The 19,157-nt window shown below is 39.2% G+C and overlaps 1 protein-coding gene across 2 annotated transcripts in view; it reads right to left on the reverse strand.

The window, feature by feature from the left end:
• Positions 1–263: 263 nt before the first annotated feature.
• The window catches only part of LOC149217044 (uncharacterized), a 29,723-nt gene continuing 10,829 nt past the window's right edge, over positions 264–19,157 (reverse strand). Inside the window, exons 3-4 of one of the 2 annotated variants that reach the window (XM_089392930.1) lie at positions 3,212–3,315; positions 264–1,232 (exon numbers count right to left, since the gene is read on the reverse strand). In XM_089392930.1, coding sequence (XP_089249056.1) covers positions 1,212–1,232; positions 3,212–3,315 — 125 coding nt within the window. In that variant the 3' untranslated portion in view covers positions 264–1,211. The remainder of the gene's footprint in view (positions 1,233–3,211; positions 3,316–19,157) is intronic. The other variant, XM_089392931.1, reaches the window with a different exon arrangement.

The raw sequence follows: 19,157 nt of genomic DNA on the forward strand, positions 1-19,157 counted from the left end.
AACCTAATTTTCTTTTGTACAAAGTACCAATCGCAATGTATTGTATTCTGGCCAAAATATATAAAAAAGCAGGATCAATTGCAAGGTATTGTATGCTTGCCAAAATATATAAAACCAGGATCAATTGCAAGGTACCACATACATGTCAAAATATATACAAAGACAGACTCTGCTTACAATACAAAACAATCCTAAAAGCTGCTCGTAAGAAATGCAATGATAATAGGTGCACTTCAAGGTGACTAACCTAGATATTTCCAACATACTGTATAAAAACATCATTTCATTTGGTAAACTGAAGCAATTTGGAAACAGCCTGTTCAGATGATTATTGTCAAGTGACATGACAATCCACACAATAACAGATGACTGCCACTTCAGTATCATATTCAAAACTAAAGTCTGTATCTATTTTACATAACCCTAGGCAGAAGACTTATGAGTCCACAAAAAATACTTTAAACGCGCTATGACAATGCTCACCAATATTTCAACCATAAAATATGACTAATTTCACAACACAAAATATGGAGACATTCTATATTCACCATGCATGTTTGCTATACCTTTTCAGAGGGTTATATGAAGGAATATACAGAACTGTACTGTGCTTACACATTGACTAATCATTCAACTGTTCAATGTGCTCAAGTGTTGATCCTCTTAACATTCATCCCTCACAAACTTTTCACAACAAAAGGATTATCATAAGCTCTTAAGAGTTGGCCATTATGTGAAATCTTGAGAGCTTAGAAATATCCTATTGTTGCCAGAAATTGTCAGAATAAATATTACAGGGTCAGTACCTGAGAGCATTGGACAACTGAATGAATCAGTTAACATGTTTGTAGAATTTTACTTTTGAATCTGGAAACATATCTCAATTCTCAACCCATCTCATCTGATTCCCATACAGAACTGAACTCTGCTTACATGTTAACTATCATTCAACTGTTCAATATACTAAATGGCAATCCTGTAACATTCACTCCTCACACATTTCTGACAACAAAAGGCTTATCATAAGCTCTTAGTACTAGCTCTTACAACATCTTCAGAGATTACAATAACACTCTTGTTACCAGAAATTGTCAGAAGAAATCTTACAAGACCGTTACCTAAGAACATTGGACAGTTGAATGCATTAGTTAACATGGTTGGAGAATTCTTACTTCATATCTGGATCCATCTCATATGATTCCCGTATGTGGTCAAAATTGTCTTGAAGGTACCTACATCATTCAACACACAAAGCTATTCAGCACAATCGTTAACACAAAACATCACAACTGCACAATATAAATGGTGCATCCAAATTGGCATATCTGGTGTGGGTGTAAAAGGTTTCCATTAAATCTCATAAGCCTTTTTAACTATTATAAATAAACCACTAAAGTAAAACAAACGAATCAGTTATAAGAACTGAAATGAAAGCTTGAAAAAAGATTAACATTTTCTAAAAAGGCAAACACTAGAACACACTTCAAAATACTTTTCCCTAAATAATTCTTCCACCTGGGATCAAATTTGAAGGGCATGGGCGTATTTCAATATGAAGTGATAATATATTTTCAACCCTTCTATGTTGGCAAGTTAAAATTAATGTTCCACCAACACTCCGGGATAGGGAAACACATGTTTGGGGAGATGCACAGGGGGGACGTGTGAGAGTACCCTCAAATTTTAGGGAAAAATAGGGGGGACAGCTGGATATATAAGAGAGTCCAAACCCTTATATATAAGAGAATCCAATGGAAACATCGCAATCCCCTCATTCCTGAAATCCTGTAAATTGTTAAGTCGGATGGATTTTGAGTGAAATCTAAAATTTTACTTTCTCCATATGGAATAACATGAGGTCATAACCACTCTCAAACATCCTGAATCAATTAATGGTAATGTTAAAAATTTAAGTAAAAAGATGGAAAAGAAAGATAAAGGAAGACATTCTCCTCCATATTAAGCTTCCCCACTCATAAATTATTGTTTCAAGCAAAATTAAGTGGGGACGCCTAGCCCTTTTTGAGGGGGGCTGCCCACAAGCACCCCTTTCAGGGAAACACATCCCGACATCCATGTCTCCCTAAAAGGGGACGTGGGAAACATTTCCCTTGGCATCCTCCCATCCTAGGTGCATGGGAAGCGTGGGTATCAATGTTAGGCTATTTTGTATTTTATGTTAAGCACAATGGCAAGTCGTGTGGTAGTACGAAAATAGGATAGATAAACAGCAGTGTTTTTTATAATCACTACAGAGTCGAATTCCTATCAATCTTACGCGGAAATGATCTAGCTTAAAGTATCTAAATACAATACTAAAATAGGATAGATAAACAGCAATGTTTTTTATAATCACTACAGAGTCAAATTCCTATCAATCTTATGCGGAAATGATCTAGCTTAAAGTATCTAAATACAGTACCAAAGTAAAATTGATACCAATAACCAAACAAGGCAGTGACTGCACAAACAATGTTTGTTGTAGCATCAAACTACAGAACTATATTATCTAAATTTTTGCCTGGTAGCACTCTCATTTCCGTAAAATGCTTTTAATTCCAATGAACAAAGACTTGCCTGACTCGATAAAGAAATTCTGTTCCTTTGACATCAAGGACTTAGAAAAGAATTTAAAAAGAACCAATCATAGTAGAAGGATCATTACAGGATCTAAATACTAAAAAATAAGCACCATAAAAGAACACAAAACATTAAAACTAAGGATTGGAGGATGGTGGAACCTAATTATTGACAAATACTAGATATTAGACGAAGGATTGTGGGATCTATGACCCAGTGCCAATAGGAATACAAAATTATGTTCTGCATTCCCCTCATGACCCATCTGGATATGGACTTAAGGAGACCAGAACCAATCTTAATAGATTAATTACAAGATGTAACTGCCCAAGCCTAGTACTCTATACCCCATCTGCTTATACCAGATATAAATAACACGTTTGTAGAAAGTTAAAAAAATACAATCAGGTTGAACTCAATACCAAAGTTCAAACACTTGCTGATACTTATTTTTGTCATTTTACTGAAATATAAGCCGGAAAAAAAGTCATAAGAAGCATTGAAACTAAAAGTGATCAAGCAGATTTCAAAGAGAATACTGGGTCAGATTTAACTCAACACCAACTTGTTACAAGAACCCTATATTGAGGTATAGAAAACACAGTAGACACCTACAGAACACACTAATTACATTTTTTCCAGCTTTGTGTGCCAAGTTAAGCCCTTTTAAAATTGAATGAGAAGGTACAGTATTCAAAGTTGGAAATCTCCAGTCATGCCATCTCGCCACAGCATCTGTAAAAGAGAAAGTGCCCAAATAAGGACCATATTGCAAGTACATGTGACACAGCCCAATCTGTCAATATGTATTGGAAGGCAGAGCATTGGATGAAGAGAGATGAAAACTCATACAGATTCAATTGGACCTACAACCCATTCCAGCCACAAAGCTGGAAAGAGCACAATAAAAATAAAAGCCCACATTCAATCTTATCACTGTTGTGGATTTTGTCCTTAGAATGACATGAGACATTCCAAATATAATGCCCAATCTGATATGTTGGCTCTTCTAGCATGGATGCAAAGAGAAAGCAATTACAGTACGTGATCTGTTTTCTATAATATAAGACTATTTTTTGCTCAGAAAACATTAAAATAAAGGTAGACCAAAAAGTCCACATGCATTACACATAGAATATCATTCCTTCGGGAAAGCCCTAAAAGCCAAGTGTGTGTGGAGACTAATATCCAAAGAGGACCTCTGGAATCAGATTCACATTCAAAGATATATTGAGCCCAATTCAGCAGAAGACAGGATTGGAAACCCAAACAAGTCAATCAGCAATGCATCCATATTATCGAAAGTACTGACAATAGCATTCCTTTTAATAGAAAATTAGCTGGCATGGAAGGTTCGCAATGAGGCTAAGGCGAAGATCAGTATAGACCCATGGATAAGCAGTGGAGCTGAGTACAAGCTGCCAGAAGCAGTGATAAACGCTCTTCAATCTGACCCAGCCAGCTGGACCAGGAAACTCCTCCATTTGGCAGCAGGATTGGAAGAGCGCTGAACAGAGAGGACTCAAAGGCCAAGACAATATTCAATCGAAAGGATTTATAAACAAATCAAAAGTGTGCCATGCCTATATAAAAGACTCTGATGATGAACATGTCTGGTCTAAAATCCAGCCTTGGGGACTTACACTCCAAAGTTAGGATAAGAATCATATACCCTGGACAGACCAGAATGCACACTCTCATGGTGGAAGCACATCTGGATCAAAACCTTTCAAAAGTTCATTATTTACATGCAGTTGGCAATCTTAAATAGATCACCCACATAGGAAGTTCTTTAGAGAAGGAATGGGTCCAAGCAAATGTATAATGTGTAAAGGAGGTGAAAAGAACATAGGCCACTTACTGATATTCTGTGCTTACTAAAGGGAAGTCTGGACTGAAATGGATAGATTGAGAAGGATAAAGAACTGTGGACAAGGAGGATATGCTGAAGAGTGCTTTAAAAAGTGGTAGCAAAACTCAGATCTCAAAGACCTCAAAGGCCTTCCTCTAATTGTTTCATGGGGAATCTGGAAAGACAGAAATGTTGAAATCTTTGAAGACAGGTATATAACTCTTTTTCAATGTGCCTTCCAAGGTCAGTCAATCTTCTCAAACTTCAAAGCTTTTTCATCAACCCCTACACAGAAAAAGTTGATTCGTGCTCCTATGGACAAATCTGGAACATGGGGATTACTTTGATGGAGCTAGTCAAGGTACCCCCCTAAAAAGGGAAGCCAGAGGTGTGCTCTATCTCAATAACTCTCACTGTATTAGATTTAAAATAGATTTAGGTGAGGATCAAATAACTAAACCGAGCTTATTGCCCTAACAATACTCTTAAAACTAGCAGCCCACAGTGGCATTTAAAAATACAAGTGTTTGGTGACTCATTGTTGTTAGATAGTGTACCACAGATCATCTTCTACTAGGTTGGAGCACACATGGCAGATCTGAGCACCTTCTATGCAGCAGCATTACACAAATCCATGCAGCATTAAATTCCAAACAGCATAATGATCTGTTGGTGAGAATGCAGCAATAAATAGACAGTAAGGGCACATCACAAATTTTAGTATTCCAATAAAGGCACATGCACGCATGTATGCACCAGCCATAAATAGAATAGGATAAGTTTATCCTTAGGCTTCAGGTCAAAGATAAAGTGCTAAAGTTAGATGAGGCAGTTCTGTTTTACTTTTCGCAGTTCTTCTGAATTCATTTTTTATCAGTTAGATAGGGCACAGATCCAGAGATCTAACCAATATATCTATTTTTATAAACCCTAGGTGTCACTTATAAGAGAGAGTGAGAGTATGGATCTGTAATAGGGTTAGTTTCAGTTCTTACACAAAATCCTTTCTAGCAAATTTTGTAGCAAATTTCATTCAGCAGTACTGGAATAGCAGTAACATGGGCTTTTGACATTGATCTATGTGTTCCAATGTATTCCAAGTGTGTTTCAAGTGTAGGTTTTAACCCTGTACAGAAATTACCTGCATACGAATTCTTAAACAAAGAAAATAAACAATGCGAGAGCATAACCCATAAAACACATATGCATAGAGATTTTTCCCTGGATCCCAAAACCGGGACTACCAGTTTGATTTTTCATTATGTTCCTTTCAATGTTACAATACATATTTATACATGCCGAAGCATCCAATACCACATGGACCGAAAACCATCGCGTCCAATACCATGGACCGAAAACCATCGCATCCAAAAAACATGTGCGAAAATCATGCACAAAACCATAGGTGGGTCCGCCCAACCTAACATATGGTCCAAAACCAAAATTTTCCGGGGCGCTGCCCCGGACCCCATAAAGTGGGGTTACGGGTGCCCTTCAAACCCCCTATTAACTACGTGGAAAGAATATAACACAACCCAACAATCTCCCACTTGTTGTTTTCTTTCCACAGGGGGCCACAGGAGAGCTTAGTCATTTTTTCAGCCTTGAGATTCCCATTGCTTCTCTACACCAAGAGAACTTCTCAGAGCTCACAGATTTTGTCAATGCATCTGCAGTATTCTTCAAAGTGTCCACCTTTACCAGCAACACCTTTCTGTATTCTATCATATCCCTCACAAAGTGATACTGAACATCAATGTGCTTTGTCTTTGAATGATAAGCAGGGTTCTTTGCCAAGAAAATTGCACTTTGGCTGTCACAGTCTATTCTTATAGCTCCCTGTACTAACCCCATACTTGAACACAATCTCTGCAACCAAACTGCTTCCTTGCTTGCATGAGTGGCTGCCATGTATTCTGCCTCTGTAGTTGATAGTGCCACTACAGATTGTTTCTTACTCATCCAACGGACTGCACCTCCAAATAGGTTAAACACATACCCACTTGTAGATCTTCTCTGATCCAGATCTCCAACTCAGTCTGCATCAACAAAGCCATGAATATCCAACACTCTGTCCAATCCTGGTCTTCCTTGGTAGCACAAACCATAATCACTAGTGCCACGCAAATACCTGAAAACCCGCTTCATTGCTGTCCAGTGCTCCTTCCCAGGTTTTGACATAAACCTGCTCAATACTCCCACTGCATGTGCAATGTCTGGTCTAGTACAGACCATTGCATACATCAGGCTACCCACTGCACTTGCATATGGAACACGGGACATGTCCTCTTCCTCTTCTTGTGTCTTGGGACACTGTTCAGCAGATAACCTCACACCTACATGAATAGGAACCTTCACCGGTTACTATCCTGCATATTAAACCTCTGGAGTATTGTCTCGACATACTTCCTCTGGTTTAACCAGAGCTTCCTCTTTGACCGATCTCTTTTAATTTCCATGCCCAAAATATAGTTTGCAGCACCAAGATCTTTCATGTCAAATTTGGAGGACAATTGGGTCTTCAAATCCTGGATAATTTCTTTGTCATTTCCAACCAGCAACATATCATCCACATACAAGACCAGATAAATAATACGGTCACCAATTAATTTAAAATACACACAATGATCTGCTTTGCTTCTGGTGAAGCCAAGTCCTCGTATAAATGTATCAAATTTCTGATACCACATCCTTGTTGACTGTTTTAACCCATACAAAGACTTCTTTAACTTGCATACCAGTTCTTTCTTACCCTTCACCGCAAAGCCTTCAAGTTGCTTCATGTAGATTTCCTCTTCCAAATACCCGTGAAGAAATGTTGTCTTCACATCCATCTGTTCCACCTCAAAATCAAAAGCAGCAACAACAGATAAAAGTAATCTAATAGAAGTTACCTTGGCAACAGGGGAAAAAATATCACCAAAATCAATTCCCGGCACCTGGGAATAACCTTTTGCTACCAACCGGGCTTTGTATTTCTCCACCTTTCCTTCTGCATTTGTCTCCTTCTTGAACACCCATTTGCTGCCAATGGGTTTCCTTCCAGTCGGCAACTCCACCAGATCCCAAGCCTCATTTTTGTGCAAAGATGCCATTTCATCGACCATGGCCTCTTTCCAGAGTTTTCCATCCTCTGAATCCACTGCTTCCTTCACAGTTCTGGGATCATTATCAGTAACAGACAAAGCAAAATTTGAACTGAAAGCAAGATGGACTATACGTTTCTGGCTGCCTTCTTTCTCGAACTGATCTTCTCACAGCCGGAGTTTGTGGCTCTTCGTCTTCTAATTCCTCCTCTGCTGCAGAGTCGGATTCTTCCTCCTTTGGCTCAAACTCTATCTTCTCAGGTTCCTTTGGTTGGACTTCATGTTGAATAACATCTTTTACCTCTCTGAACAACACATCTCGGCTGTACACAACCTTCCGTGTGACTGGGTTCCAAAGCTTATAACCCTTTAAACCATCCTTATACCCAATAAAGATGCACTTTTCAAATTTACTATCCAACTTGGTTCGTTTCTCCTTTGGAACATGTACATATGCATCACATCCAAATACCCTTAGATGTGAAAGAGAGGGTTTCTTACGAGTCCATACTTCTTGTGGAGTCTTATCCTCCAACGCTGATGAAGGTGATCTGTTGATCAGGTAACATGCAGTATCCACCGCCTCTGCCCAGAATTCCTGTCCTAACCCGGCACCACTGAGCATGCTTCTTTCCCTTTCCATCAACGTCTTGTTCATTCTTTCTGCGACTCCATTTTGCTGAGGTGTATATGGAGTAGTCTCCTGCCGTGCTATACCACACTTCTTACAAAATTCTTCAAATTCCTTGCTGCAAAATTCTCCACCATTATCTGTCCTCAGCACCTTTATCTTCTTCTCTGTCTGATTTTCCACCAGAGCCTTAAATTCTTTAAACCTGTCAAAGACTTCAAATTTCTTCTTAAGAAAATATATCCATGTATTCCTTGAGAAGTCATCTATGAATGATACATAGTACACAGACTTACCCAGTGATGGAACCTTCACAGGTCCAAACACATCACTGTGCACAAGCTCTAATATCTGTTTTGTCCTCTTACCACCAGAGGGGAAACTCACCCGATTCTGCTTCCCATATACACAATTTTCACAGAAATCAAAATCCAGAGAGCTATTATTCATACCTTCTACCATACCTTTACCATGAAGTATTCAAAGGCCCTTCTCTCCAATCTGTCCAAGCCTTTGATGCCACAACATGGTCTTCTCTCCAAAGACCACTAGATTCTCTACTCCATTTTCAGGAACCATAGAACTATTGCACCCATCAACAACAGTGCTACCTTGCAGCTTGTACAGAGTTCCAATCCGAACTCCTCGCATTGATATCAGTGCTCCTCGAACCATCTTGCAGGTATCTTTCTCGAACACCGTCTTTACACCTGCATCATCCAACTTGCTTACAGAAATCAGATTTCTGGCCAATGCAGGAATATGTAGAACACCCGGAAGTGTTCTAACCCTTCCACCTTGCAACTTCAACTTTACTTTTCCCCAACCAATGGTTCTATCCTTCCTATCATCTCCTAAGAAAACATCACCACCATCGTATTTCTCATACTCGCAGAACCACTCTCTATGGGGAGTGAAGTGAAAGGATGCACCTGAGTCAATCAACCATGCCTCATGATCTACATGTGTACTTGAAGAAGCCAAGTACACATCCCCACCTTCATCTGAGGTGGTTTTCACCTCTGCAGAAGGAGCATCATCAGATCCCTTTCCTTTATCAGGAGCTTTAGATTTACAATCCCTTCTGAAGTGCCCTTCCTTTCCACATTTCCAGCAGACCATCTTTGTAGGTTTTCCTGGAGATTTAGATCTCCCTCTAGATTTAGATCTCCCACTCGATGACTTATTTTTGTTTCTGTTCTGGGACCGTCCTCGTACAGACAAGGCATCACCATTCTGGTTGTCCATATTTTTCCGTCTCATCTCCTCCGTCAGCAAGGCTGAGACTATTTCATCAAACTGCAAAGCAGTTGCATTGCTACCTATTGCAATAACCAGACTATCCCACGAATCTGGTAGAGAACACAACAGACTGATGCACTTATCTTCATCTGAAATTTTAATATCAACATATAATAACTGACTTACCACAGTATTAAACGCATTCAGATGCTCTGTCACCGAGTCTCCATCTTTCATCCTCAGGTTATACAGCTTTTTCCGCAGGAACAGTTTATTCACCAGAGACTTAGATTGGTACAAAGTCCCTAACTTGACCCACAAAGCCTTTGTCGTAGCTTCCCCTGATACATTCAGCAATACTGAATCTGAGACACACAATCGTATTGTGCTCTTTGCCTTCCGATCCAACTTCTTCCATTCTTCATCGGTCACTCCCGATGGTTTAGTACCCGGATCTACCGCGATCCACTGATCTTTATCCACCAACAGATCCTCCATCTTGAGTTTCCACAACTCAAAATTCTGACCATTGAACTTCTCAATCTCTATCTTTCCACTGCTCGCCATCTTCTTTCACCACCAGAATCGATCTCGCAAATCTCCCACTGAACAGGGTCTACCACAGGCCCGAGCGAAACCCCTCAGCAACAAAGGCGTCCCCTTGAAGCCAAAACAGCTCTGATACCAAATGTAGGTTTTAACCCTGTACAGAAATTACCTGCATACGAATTCTTAAACAAAGAAAATAAACAATGCGAGAGCAACCCATAAAACAAATATGCACAAAGATTTTTCCCTGCATCCCAAAATCGGGACTACCAGCTTGATTTTTCATTATGTTCCTTTCAATGTTACAATACATATTTATACATGTCGAAGCATCCAATACCATGGACCGAAAACCATCGCGTCCAATACCATGGACCGAAAACTATCGCGTCCAAAAAACATGTGCGAAAATCATGCACAAAACCATAGGTGGGTCCGCCCAACCTAACATATGGTGCAAAACCCAAATTTTCCGGGGCGCTGCCCCGGACCCCATAAAGTGGGCTTACAGGTGCCCTTCAAACCCCCTATTAACTACGTGGAAAGAATATAACACAACCCAACATCAAGATTATAGTGAGATTCGGATTGCAGTTTTGATTAGCCTTTAGATTTAGACTGTTAGTTTCCATTAGAAGAAGAATTTGTTTACAAGTAGTTAGACAAATTCATAATGGTATCAGAGAGGTTTGTTGAAACATTCTAAAAATCCTTGAATAGATAGTAGGACTGCTACCTATGAAAGGTAGCAGTCACAAGGCTCCAAAGGCCAGATGCTGTGATCCATGCTTGAGGAAAGCACAGTGAAGTTTCAGGTTGTCAGGTTCTTTGTTAGGCCGTTGATCTGTTTTAACTTTTGTTTACGCGATATTCCAATGCAGCAGTATGGCTACAGTCAATCTCAAATACAAGGACAGATTGGATGGTCCCTCTTAACTTCATCACAGGGAAGTCTCAGGTAACCAACCTAGATCCATCTTAACTCCAGGTCTACCAAGAACTTGGAGGGATCAAATCTCTTTTCACTCTAAAAGAGGTTTTCACCACAAGAGATTTAATCCCTCTCGACACTCGATAGATCTGGAGTTGAGATGGATCTCGCCTGGTAGAAATTATTCTTACATAAGAATACCATTGGCAAAACCATGGGTTGTCAAAACCTGGAGCCCAAAAACCACCAATGATAAATTGACTATTTTACCTCAATTTTATTTTAATTATTAATTTGTATTTTTTATTTTATTTTATTTTTTATTTTATTTCATTTCTATTTATGCAATTTGACCAAGTCAAAATGTTTACATAACAGGACACGACATTACAACATCTCTTCCATACCAGGCAGGAGAGCGCCTCTAGGCACAAAGATATTGTTGGAGTAGGTTTTGTCTAACTTCTTTGAGAAACTAGTTGTAGAGCCTGCCAAGCAGCCAAACCTGTGTAATTGGTAAATCATAAAAAGAAGATGGCCAAGGTCAAGTGAGTCATACTTGAACCTATGAAGGATCATTAGATCCCTCGCATCACCAAAAAGACCACAATAAAGTACATGTTTGATGCTCTAGTCACTCTATCATAGTGAGAACATCAAACAGAAGACATTGCTAAGAAATAAGCTTAATCCCTGCAAATGAGCAAAAGGATATCGTAGTTGCCTACTTAATGAAGATTATTGATCTCCATGATCAGCTTGCAGCAATTGAGAGGAGGTGAAGGGTGAAGAGCTAGTACCCATTGCATTAAATAGGTCCTGTTCTTTTTGGAAACTTTTTGGCTATGACATCTAAGCCAAAAATTTTAAAAACTTCCCATTTTTAGGAGGCTATGGAATGACTTCAACTAGAAGGAGACTATTGTAGGCATTGAGGAGGAGCAGAATGTTGTCCTCATTAGTAAGAGGAAGAAGGGAAACAAGAATGGTTAAAAAGGGAAGCCAGAGGAGCTAGGTTCTTGTAACCAAGGAAAGAAGGACTTGAGCCACATCAAGTGCTTCAAGTGTCAAAAGTTTGGGCACTTTGCTTCCAATGTCATCAAAAGAAGGGGAAGGGCAAGCAACAGTGCCAGAAGCAACTTGCAAGGAGTACAAAAGTATCAGCTCAAGTGGATGAGCTTTCATCCAATCCCGAGATACACTTCTCAATGGTCTCATGCCCGTCATCTGACATCATGTCTAAGGTCGACTAGTATGTGGACAATGGAGCCTGCAAACATACAACCTCTAACAAGAGTATCTTTAGTAGAACTTGGTGATGATGCCATGTATCAAGTTGCAAGAGTGGGATCCATCAAGTGATATCCTTAAGCTTACTAAGTCATTGATGTTTTGTATGTACCTAGCTTAACTAAAAATCGCTTTCCAATTTCAGTGATGATATATCCTACATATATGGCTAACTTTGAAGATCAACAAGTCCTCATCCTAAATTACAAGGGAATCCTATAAGAACTTTAGGGTATGATAGTGACAAATTTTGTGAGCTTTGACAAAAGAGACTAGGTCACTTGCACTAGTGAATGTTTCCAGTCTTGAAAAACATGGTGTAGGGATTGCCAATCTTCAAGGCTGAGAATAAAGGAGTGTGCAAGTGTTGTGCGCTTGGCAAGCATGTGAAGGATGTTTAGTGAGCATAGGTCAAGAGGGGTTTCTGACCTAATCAACTCAAATGTATGTGGGCCCATCTCTTCAACTTCCTTATCAAGTAACATTTACTATGAATATTTCATTGATGATTCTTCTAGGAAGTCCTAGACTTACTTCAAAAAAACCAAGGATGAGGGCTTTGAGAAGCTTCGAGAGTTTAAGGGTCTTATAGAAAATCAAATAGGTATAAAGATTAAGGTGTTAAGGTCTGACTACTGAGAGGAGTATACCCCAAAGGAGTTTGATACCTTTTGCATGAAAGCAAGAATCAAGAAAACATTGATAGTTGCCTACAACCCTCAGTAGATTGGGGTTGCAAAGAGGAGGAACAGATCTATCATAAAGCAGACAAATCCATGATTCATGATCTAGTTCTGCTCATGTGTCTCTGTGTATAAACGTCTTATCATTGTCTATATTTTGAATAGGTATCCTCACAGAATTTTGAAGGATAAGACATCAATAGAGGAGGCATTCAGAAGCCTCAAGTAACACATCTTTGAGTTTTTCAGTTGTGCTATCTACATTCATATTCCAGATGAGAAAAGGACCAAGTTGGAACCTTCTAGTTTGAAGGGCAACTTTGTAGATTAACAAAGTACAAACTTATGCAACACTTAGTTCAACAAAAGCAGAATATATGGCTGCCAGTTATTCTAGTTCTGAAACTGTTAAAATTGGCAACTAGGGCCAAACTCCACATGAGTCATCTTATTTATGACAGCTGATATTGTTGACACCTAATCCGAAACGGATGAGGTGAAGCCGGACAGTCATCTAGAAGATGAACTGATCCGTTTTGTATTTGTATAAATAAAGTGCTAGCTAATGAATAAAATATCAATCAGTGTTTTCTCTCGTTCAATGAGGAGTTACCCTGGCCTGACATGGTATCAGAGCACAGGTCCCAAGTTGGTTGTAACTCCTGGTCTGTTCTGTCCTGAACGCCTCTGGCCTGACACTGCCGAGACTGCGCCCTCTGTTCTGACATGAAGACTGCGCCCTCTGTCCGTGGAACTGTACGTTGATGCGTTTCTGCTCAAACCTATCTCATTCCAGCAAAATGGTATATGCGTTTCCACTGTTAGGTAAAACCTATCTCACTCCAAAATTACGCTGGTGACTGCGTTTTTTATGACTATGTTGAAATTACGCTGCGTCATATTGAAGTCTGCGCTGTGTTTTTTGTAAAGAACTGTGGTATCGGTTTTTTAATGGTGCGGAGTCCTTCATCCGCTAAGAAAAAAAAACACTGCTTTATTGAAGACTGTAAACTGTGAAATTATTATAAAGAACTGCGTTCATTCCAGCAATCCAGTGGTATCGTTTTTTATTATAAAGAACTGCGTTCAATCCAGCAATCCAGCGTTCATTCCAGCAATCCAGTGGTATCGTTTTTTGTTATAAAGAACTGCGTTTTTTGTGACTGCGTTTGAAGACTGTAAACTGTGGTCTGCGTATTTTTTAGCTGTGGATATACATTTAAATGCTATGACCGCGTTGTTTTTGTAAAGACTGTGGTATTGCAAGAAAAGTTTGTAAGCTGCATACGTGGTATAACCTTTATGCAGATATAAGAAAAGGCAACATACGGTGGTATGGCTGCGTATTGTTTGTAAAAGGAATGCTATTGATAGAGGCTGCGTATTGTTTGTAAAAAGAATGCTATTGGTATTGGCTGCGTATTGTTTACTATTCCTGTAGGGAAGAAGGCCAGTGGTGAGCGGGAGGAGTTATTTGTAACTAGCGTTGAGATAGCAGCGGAACAGTTATGGCTTGACAAATAAAAATGGAGCGGAGTTTTTATTACGCTGTCCTCTTGAACAGTTTTTACATCAATAATATATATTGAAATGATATATATTATGCTGTCCTCTCTTTTGTTCAAAAACAGTGATATATGTTGAGCGCCCTCTCTTTTTTCAAAAATAGTGATATATGTTGAGCGCCCTCTCTTTTTTTTCAAAAACAGTGATATATATTTGAGCGCCCTCGTATTTAAAAAAAAAAAAACATAATATTATGGAAGTGATGGTGATATAAGAAATGCTCATGACATGCTGATGAAATGTTAGAAGAAGAATAAAATGCGTAAGGCTATGATATAAGGATATTTTTACAGAAGTTTTTGGCAGAGATATTTTTTTCAGAAGGATTTTGTTTACAGAAGTTTTTGGCAGAGATATTTTTTTTTACAGAATGCATTCAATCATTTCTATGGTCGGAATAGTTCTCACTGGCAAGGAGAACTATTCTGAATGGTCCTGGATGGTAAAACACACCCTTATCTACAATGAGCTGTGGAAAGGAGTGTGTGTCGGAGAAGAAGACAAAGACCCTGTGCAGTCCACATCAGACAAAGAACTCGCCATTTGGGAAAACAAGAACAGCAAAGCCTTTGCATTGATCGCAGCATCTGTAAATGAGGAAGTAAGTCGTCATATTTCATGCTATTCCACTGCCTTTGAAGCTTTACAAAAGCTTAAAGAACTCTATGATACACATTCTGCACTTGAAGTTGTTCAGCTCATGATTAAACTCTTCACTCTTGAACTGAAAAATAATGATCCTCTTGCTCTTGCATCTGAAATAAAGTCTATAATGCAGGATATAAAATCCACTAAGGTTGAGCTGGATATCTCTCTTATTGCCTTTCTCAAAGCACTCTATCCTACCTACTCTAACTATCTTGAGTCTTTACAAGCAAATGGAAATCTTAAAGATATAACCTTTGACACTCTTGTGAAAAAGTTTGCTGAAAGAGAGAAAGCCTTTGGAAAGAAAACAGTCCCTGAATCTTCTGAAGAGACTGTTTGCCTTGCTTACAAAGAAAAGCATCCTGCTCAAGATTCTGCAAGAGGAAGAGGTGGACGAAGGGGAAGAGGAAGATACTTCAGAGGCAGGGGGGGCAGACATTCTCAAGCAGAAAAGTCAGATCTGCATTGCATTCGCTGCAAACGAAATGGATCACATGATGCTTCTACATGCAAGCTACCATGGGACAAGGTTGAGCAGAGAAGAAACCAGCAGAAAGGTAAAACTGATGACACAGACAAAGGTAAAGCACCTAAATCCTCTCACTATATTGAGGCACAATGTAACATTGGAGTAAATGAAGACTTGTTTAATGCTTCACTTGCTTCTTCGAAAAATCACTGGTTGCTTGATTCAGGAGCAACCTGTCATATGACTTATAGGAAAGAATTTTTTGAAGATTTCACTGACAATGTTGATGGAGCGGTATACTTTGCAGATTAGTCAAAAATCAAGCCATCAGGGCTTGGCACAATCAGGCTTAAACTGCCTGGTCTTCCAGACTTTCTTCTGGATCATGTTCTATATCTCCCACAGCTGAAGAGAAACTTGCTGTCCCTGGTCCACATCCGCCAGCAAGGTCACTCCATTCACATGTTTGATGGCAAGCTTGAGGTAAGAAAGGCATCTGACCACTCACTTGTCATGAGGGGTATAGAAGAAGAAAGACTCCTTAAACTGCAAGGAACCTCTACTCATGCACAACATTTTTCATATGTTTCTCATCATGATGAAAGTACACTTCCATCAAGTTTATTATGGCATGCTAGATTTGGACATTTAAACTATGATAGTCTCCGCTTGTTGAAGAAAAATGGTGTTGCTGGTTTGCCTACAATTCCTAGAAAACATAAACAATGTGATGCTTGCATTCTAGGAAAGCATAGCAAACAGTCTTTTCATGATTCACATTCAAGAGCACATAGGAAGCTTGAACTTATTCATTCAGATTTATGTGGTCCAATGCCTGTTCCTTCTGCAAATGGAAATAAATATATCATGAAATTTATTGATGATTACACCAGAATGTGTTGGGTTTACTTATTGAAGAACAAATCTGATGCTTTTCAAACATTCAAGAATTTTCATAAGTGGATTGAAAATGATACACAATCTCATATTGGGTCTATTCGCACTGATAATGGAAAAGAATATACATCAAATGAATTTGAACACTATCTTCGCCAACATGGGATTAAACATCAAACAACTGTGCCTTATAATCCTCAACAGAATGGTGTAGCTGAAAGAATGAACAGAACAATTTTGAATATGGTACGATCCATGCTTTTCTTCAAAAATGTAAAGACAATGTTTTGGGCTGATGCTGTTCTATGTGCTGCATATATAAAGAATAGATGTCCATCTAGTGCTATAAGAAACAAGACTCCTTATGAATTGTGGTATGGACATGTTCCTTCGGTAAAACATCTCAGGATATTTGGTTCCACCTGTTATGCTTTAATACCAAAGGTACATAGAAACAAACTTGGTGCTAGAAGTCGTAAGTGTATCTTCCTGGGGTATTCAAACACATCTAAAGCATACCGCCTTTATGATGAAGTAAATAAGAAGTTTGTTTTATCTAGAGATGTCATTTTTCTTGAATCATCCAAATCTGACAGTGTTGTTGAGCGGCAACTTGATCGCTTGGATAGATTCACAAAACCGAAATCATTTCAAGAGTTTGATAATCAGATTCCACATCTTGAAGGGGGGATTCCTATACTAGATCAACATGTGGAATCTTCTTCTGAAGAACAATCTCCCCTGCATGACACTCCAACAACGGATGATGCTTTAAGTGATGTAATTGATAGAATTGGGAAACTCAATCTTGATTCAGACCCAACTCAATCAACAGAACAGCCTGGACCATCTCAGAAAGGTCCCCCAAAGTGGCTGACAAAGACACTTGAAAGTGTTCATCCTGATGAAATTGGAAAAACAGGAACCAGAAATTCAAACCGACAAGATGGAGGTGATGTAGATAACTCTAATTCACCTGTTGATATGGATGTTACTTATGATTGTGAATTGAACTTGTCTACAGATTTTGAACCAACTTCCTTCAACGAAGCTGCTTCTCATGATGAATGGAAAGAAGCAATGCAGAAGGAGTATGATGCCCTCATAAAGAATGGCACTTGGAAGCTGGTTGATCCTCCATTTGGAACCAAACCAATTGGCTGCAAGTGGGTCTACAAGAACAAGTACAAAGCTGATGGCTCACTTGACAAGCACAAAGTTAGGCTTGTGGCAAAAGGTTTTGCACAGAAGGAAGGGGTCGATTATGAGGAAACTTTTGCTCCCACAGCAAAATGGGCCACCATCCGGACACTCTTTGCACTAGCTGCTCAGAACGGTTGGAAAGTCCATCAAATGGATGTAAAAACTGCATTCTTGAATGGAGATCTAAAAGAGAATGTTTTTATGTCCCAGCCTGAAGGATTTGCTGTGAAAGGACATGAACACAAAGTATGCAAACTTGTGAAGTCCTTGTATGGCCTCAAACAAGCACCACGAGCCTGGTATGAAAAACTAACTGAGCATCTTCTGAAACTCAACTTCAATCATTTTGATCTTGATGATGCAACTTTATTTATCAAGAAAGTTGGCAAAACAGTTGTATATCTTGTGGTATATGTAGATGATCTTTTAATGACAGGGAACAATGAAAGCTATATTGCATCCATAAAGAAAGAATTAGGAAAAATTTTTGAAATGACTGATTTGGGCTATGTTCATTACTATCTTGGCATTGAAGTAACCCAACATCCAAAGTCCATATTTCTTTCTCAAAAGAAATACATTGGAGATTTGTTATACAGATTTGGCATGACAGAATGCAATCCCCTTTCTACTCCAATGGAACAAAACTTGAAGCTCACATCTACTGAAGGAAAGGAATTTGAGGATGCAACAAAGTATAGACAGCTTGTAGGAAGTCTCATCTACCTCACTACTACCAGACCAGACATTTCATTTGTTGTTGGAATCCTCTCCAGGTTTATGCAAAGGCCTTGTGAGGGACATTGGTCTGCTGCAAAAAGAGTTCTAAGGTACTTGAAGGGAACTCAAGACCTTGGAATCAAGTATACACAGGTGGACGACTTCAACTTGATTGGATACTCTGATTCAGACTTCGATGGAGACAAAGAAACTGGGGTATCTACTTCAGGATATGCTATGAGTCTTGGATCGGGAGCTGTCTCCTGGAGATCACGCAAACAATCAGTACCAGCAGATTCCACAACAGAAGCAAAATATGTGGCAGCAGCTGAAGCAACGAAAGAAATTGTGTGGCTCAGGAAAATTCTTGAAGATTTGCAAGTAAAACAAATACAATCAACTCCACTCATGATTGATAACACATCTGCAATAAAGTTGGCCAAGAACCCAAAGTTCCATGATCGTACTAAGCACATCAATACTAAATATCATCTGATCCGACATCATGTTGAGGCCAAAACAATCCATCTCCGTCATTGTTCCACAAACGAGCAAATTGCAGACATCTTCACCAAAGCGCTTGGAAGAGAAAAGCTTGAAAGATTCAGAATGATGCTTGGACTCACCAACATCCCTTCAGATTAAGGGGGGGAATGTTGACACCTAATCCGAAACGGATGAGGTGAAGCTGGACAGTCATCTAGAAGATGAACTGATCCGTTTTGTATTTGTATAAATAAAGTGCTAGCTAATGAATAAAATATCAATCAGTGTTTTCTCTCGTTCAATGAAGAGTTACCCTGGCCTGAC

The sequence above is a fragment of the Pinus tabuliformis genome, chromosome 1_1 (genome assembly GCF_031772625.1).
Source record: "Pinus tabuliformis cultivar Carrire ecotype Pingquan chromosome 1_1, CPIR1, whole genome shotgun sequence".
NCBI classification, from domain to species: Eukaryota; Viridiplantae; Streptophyta; class Pinopsida; order Pinales; family Pinaceae; genus Pinus; species Pinus tabuliformis.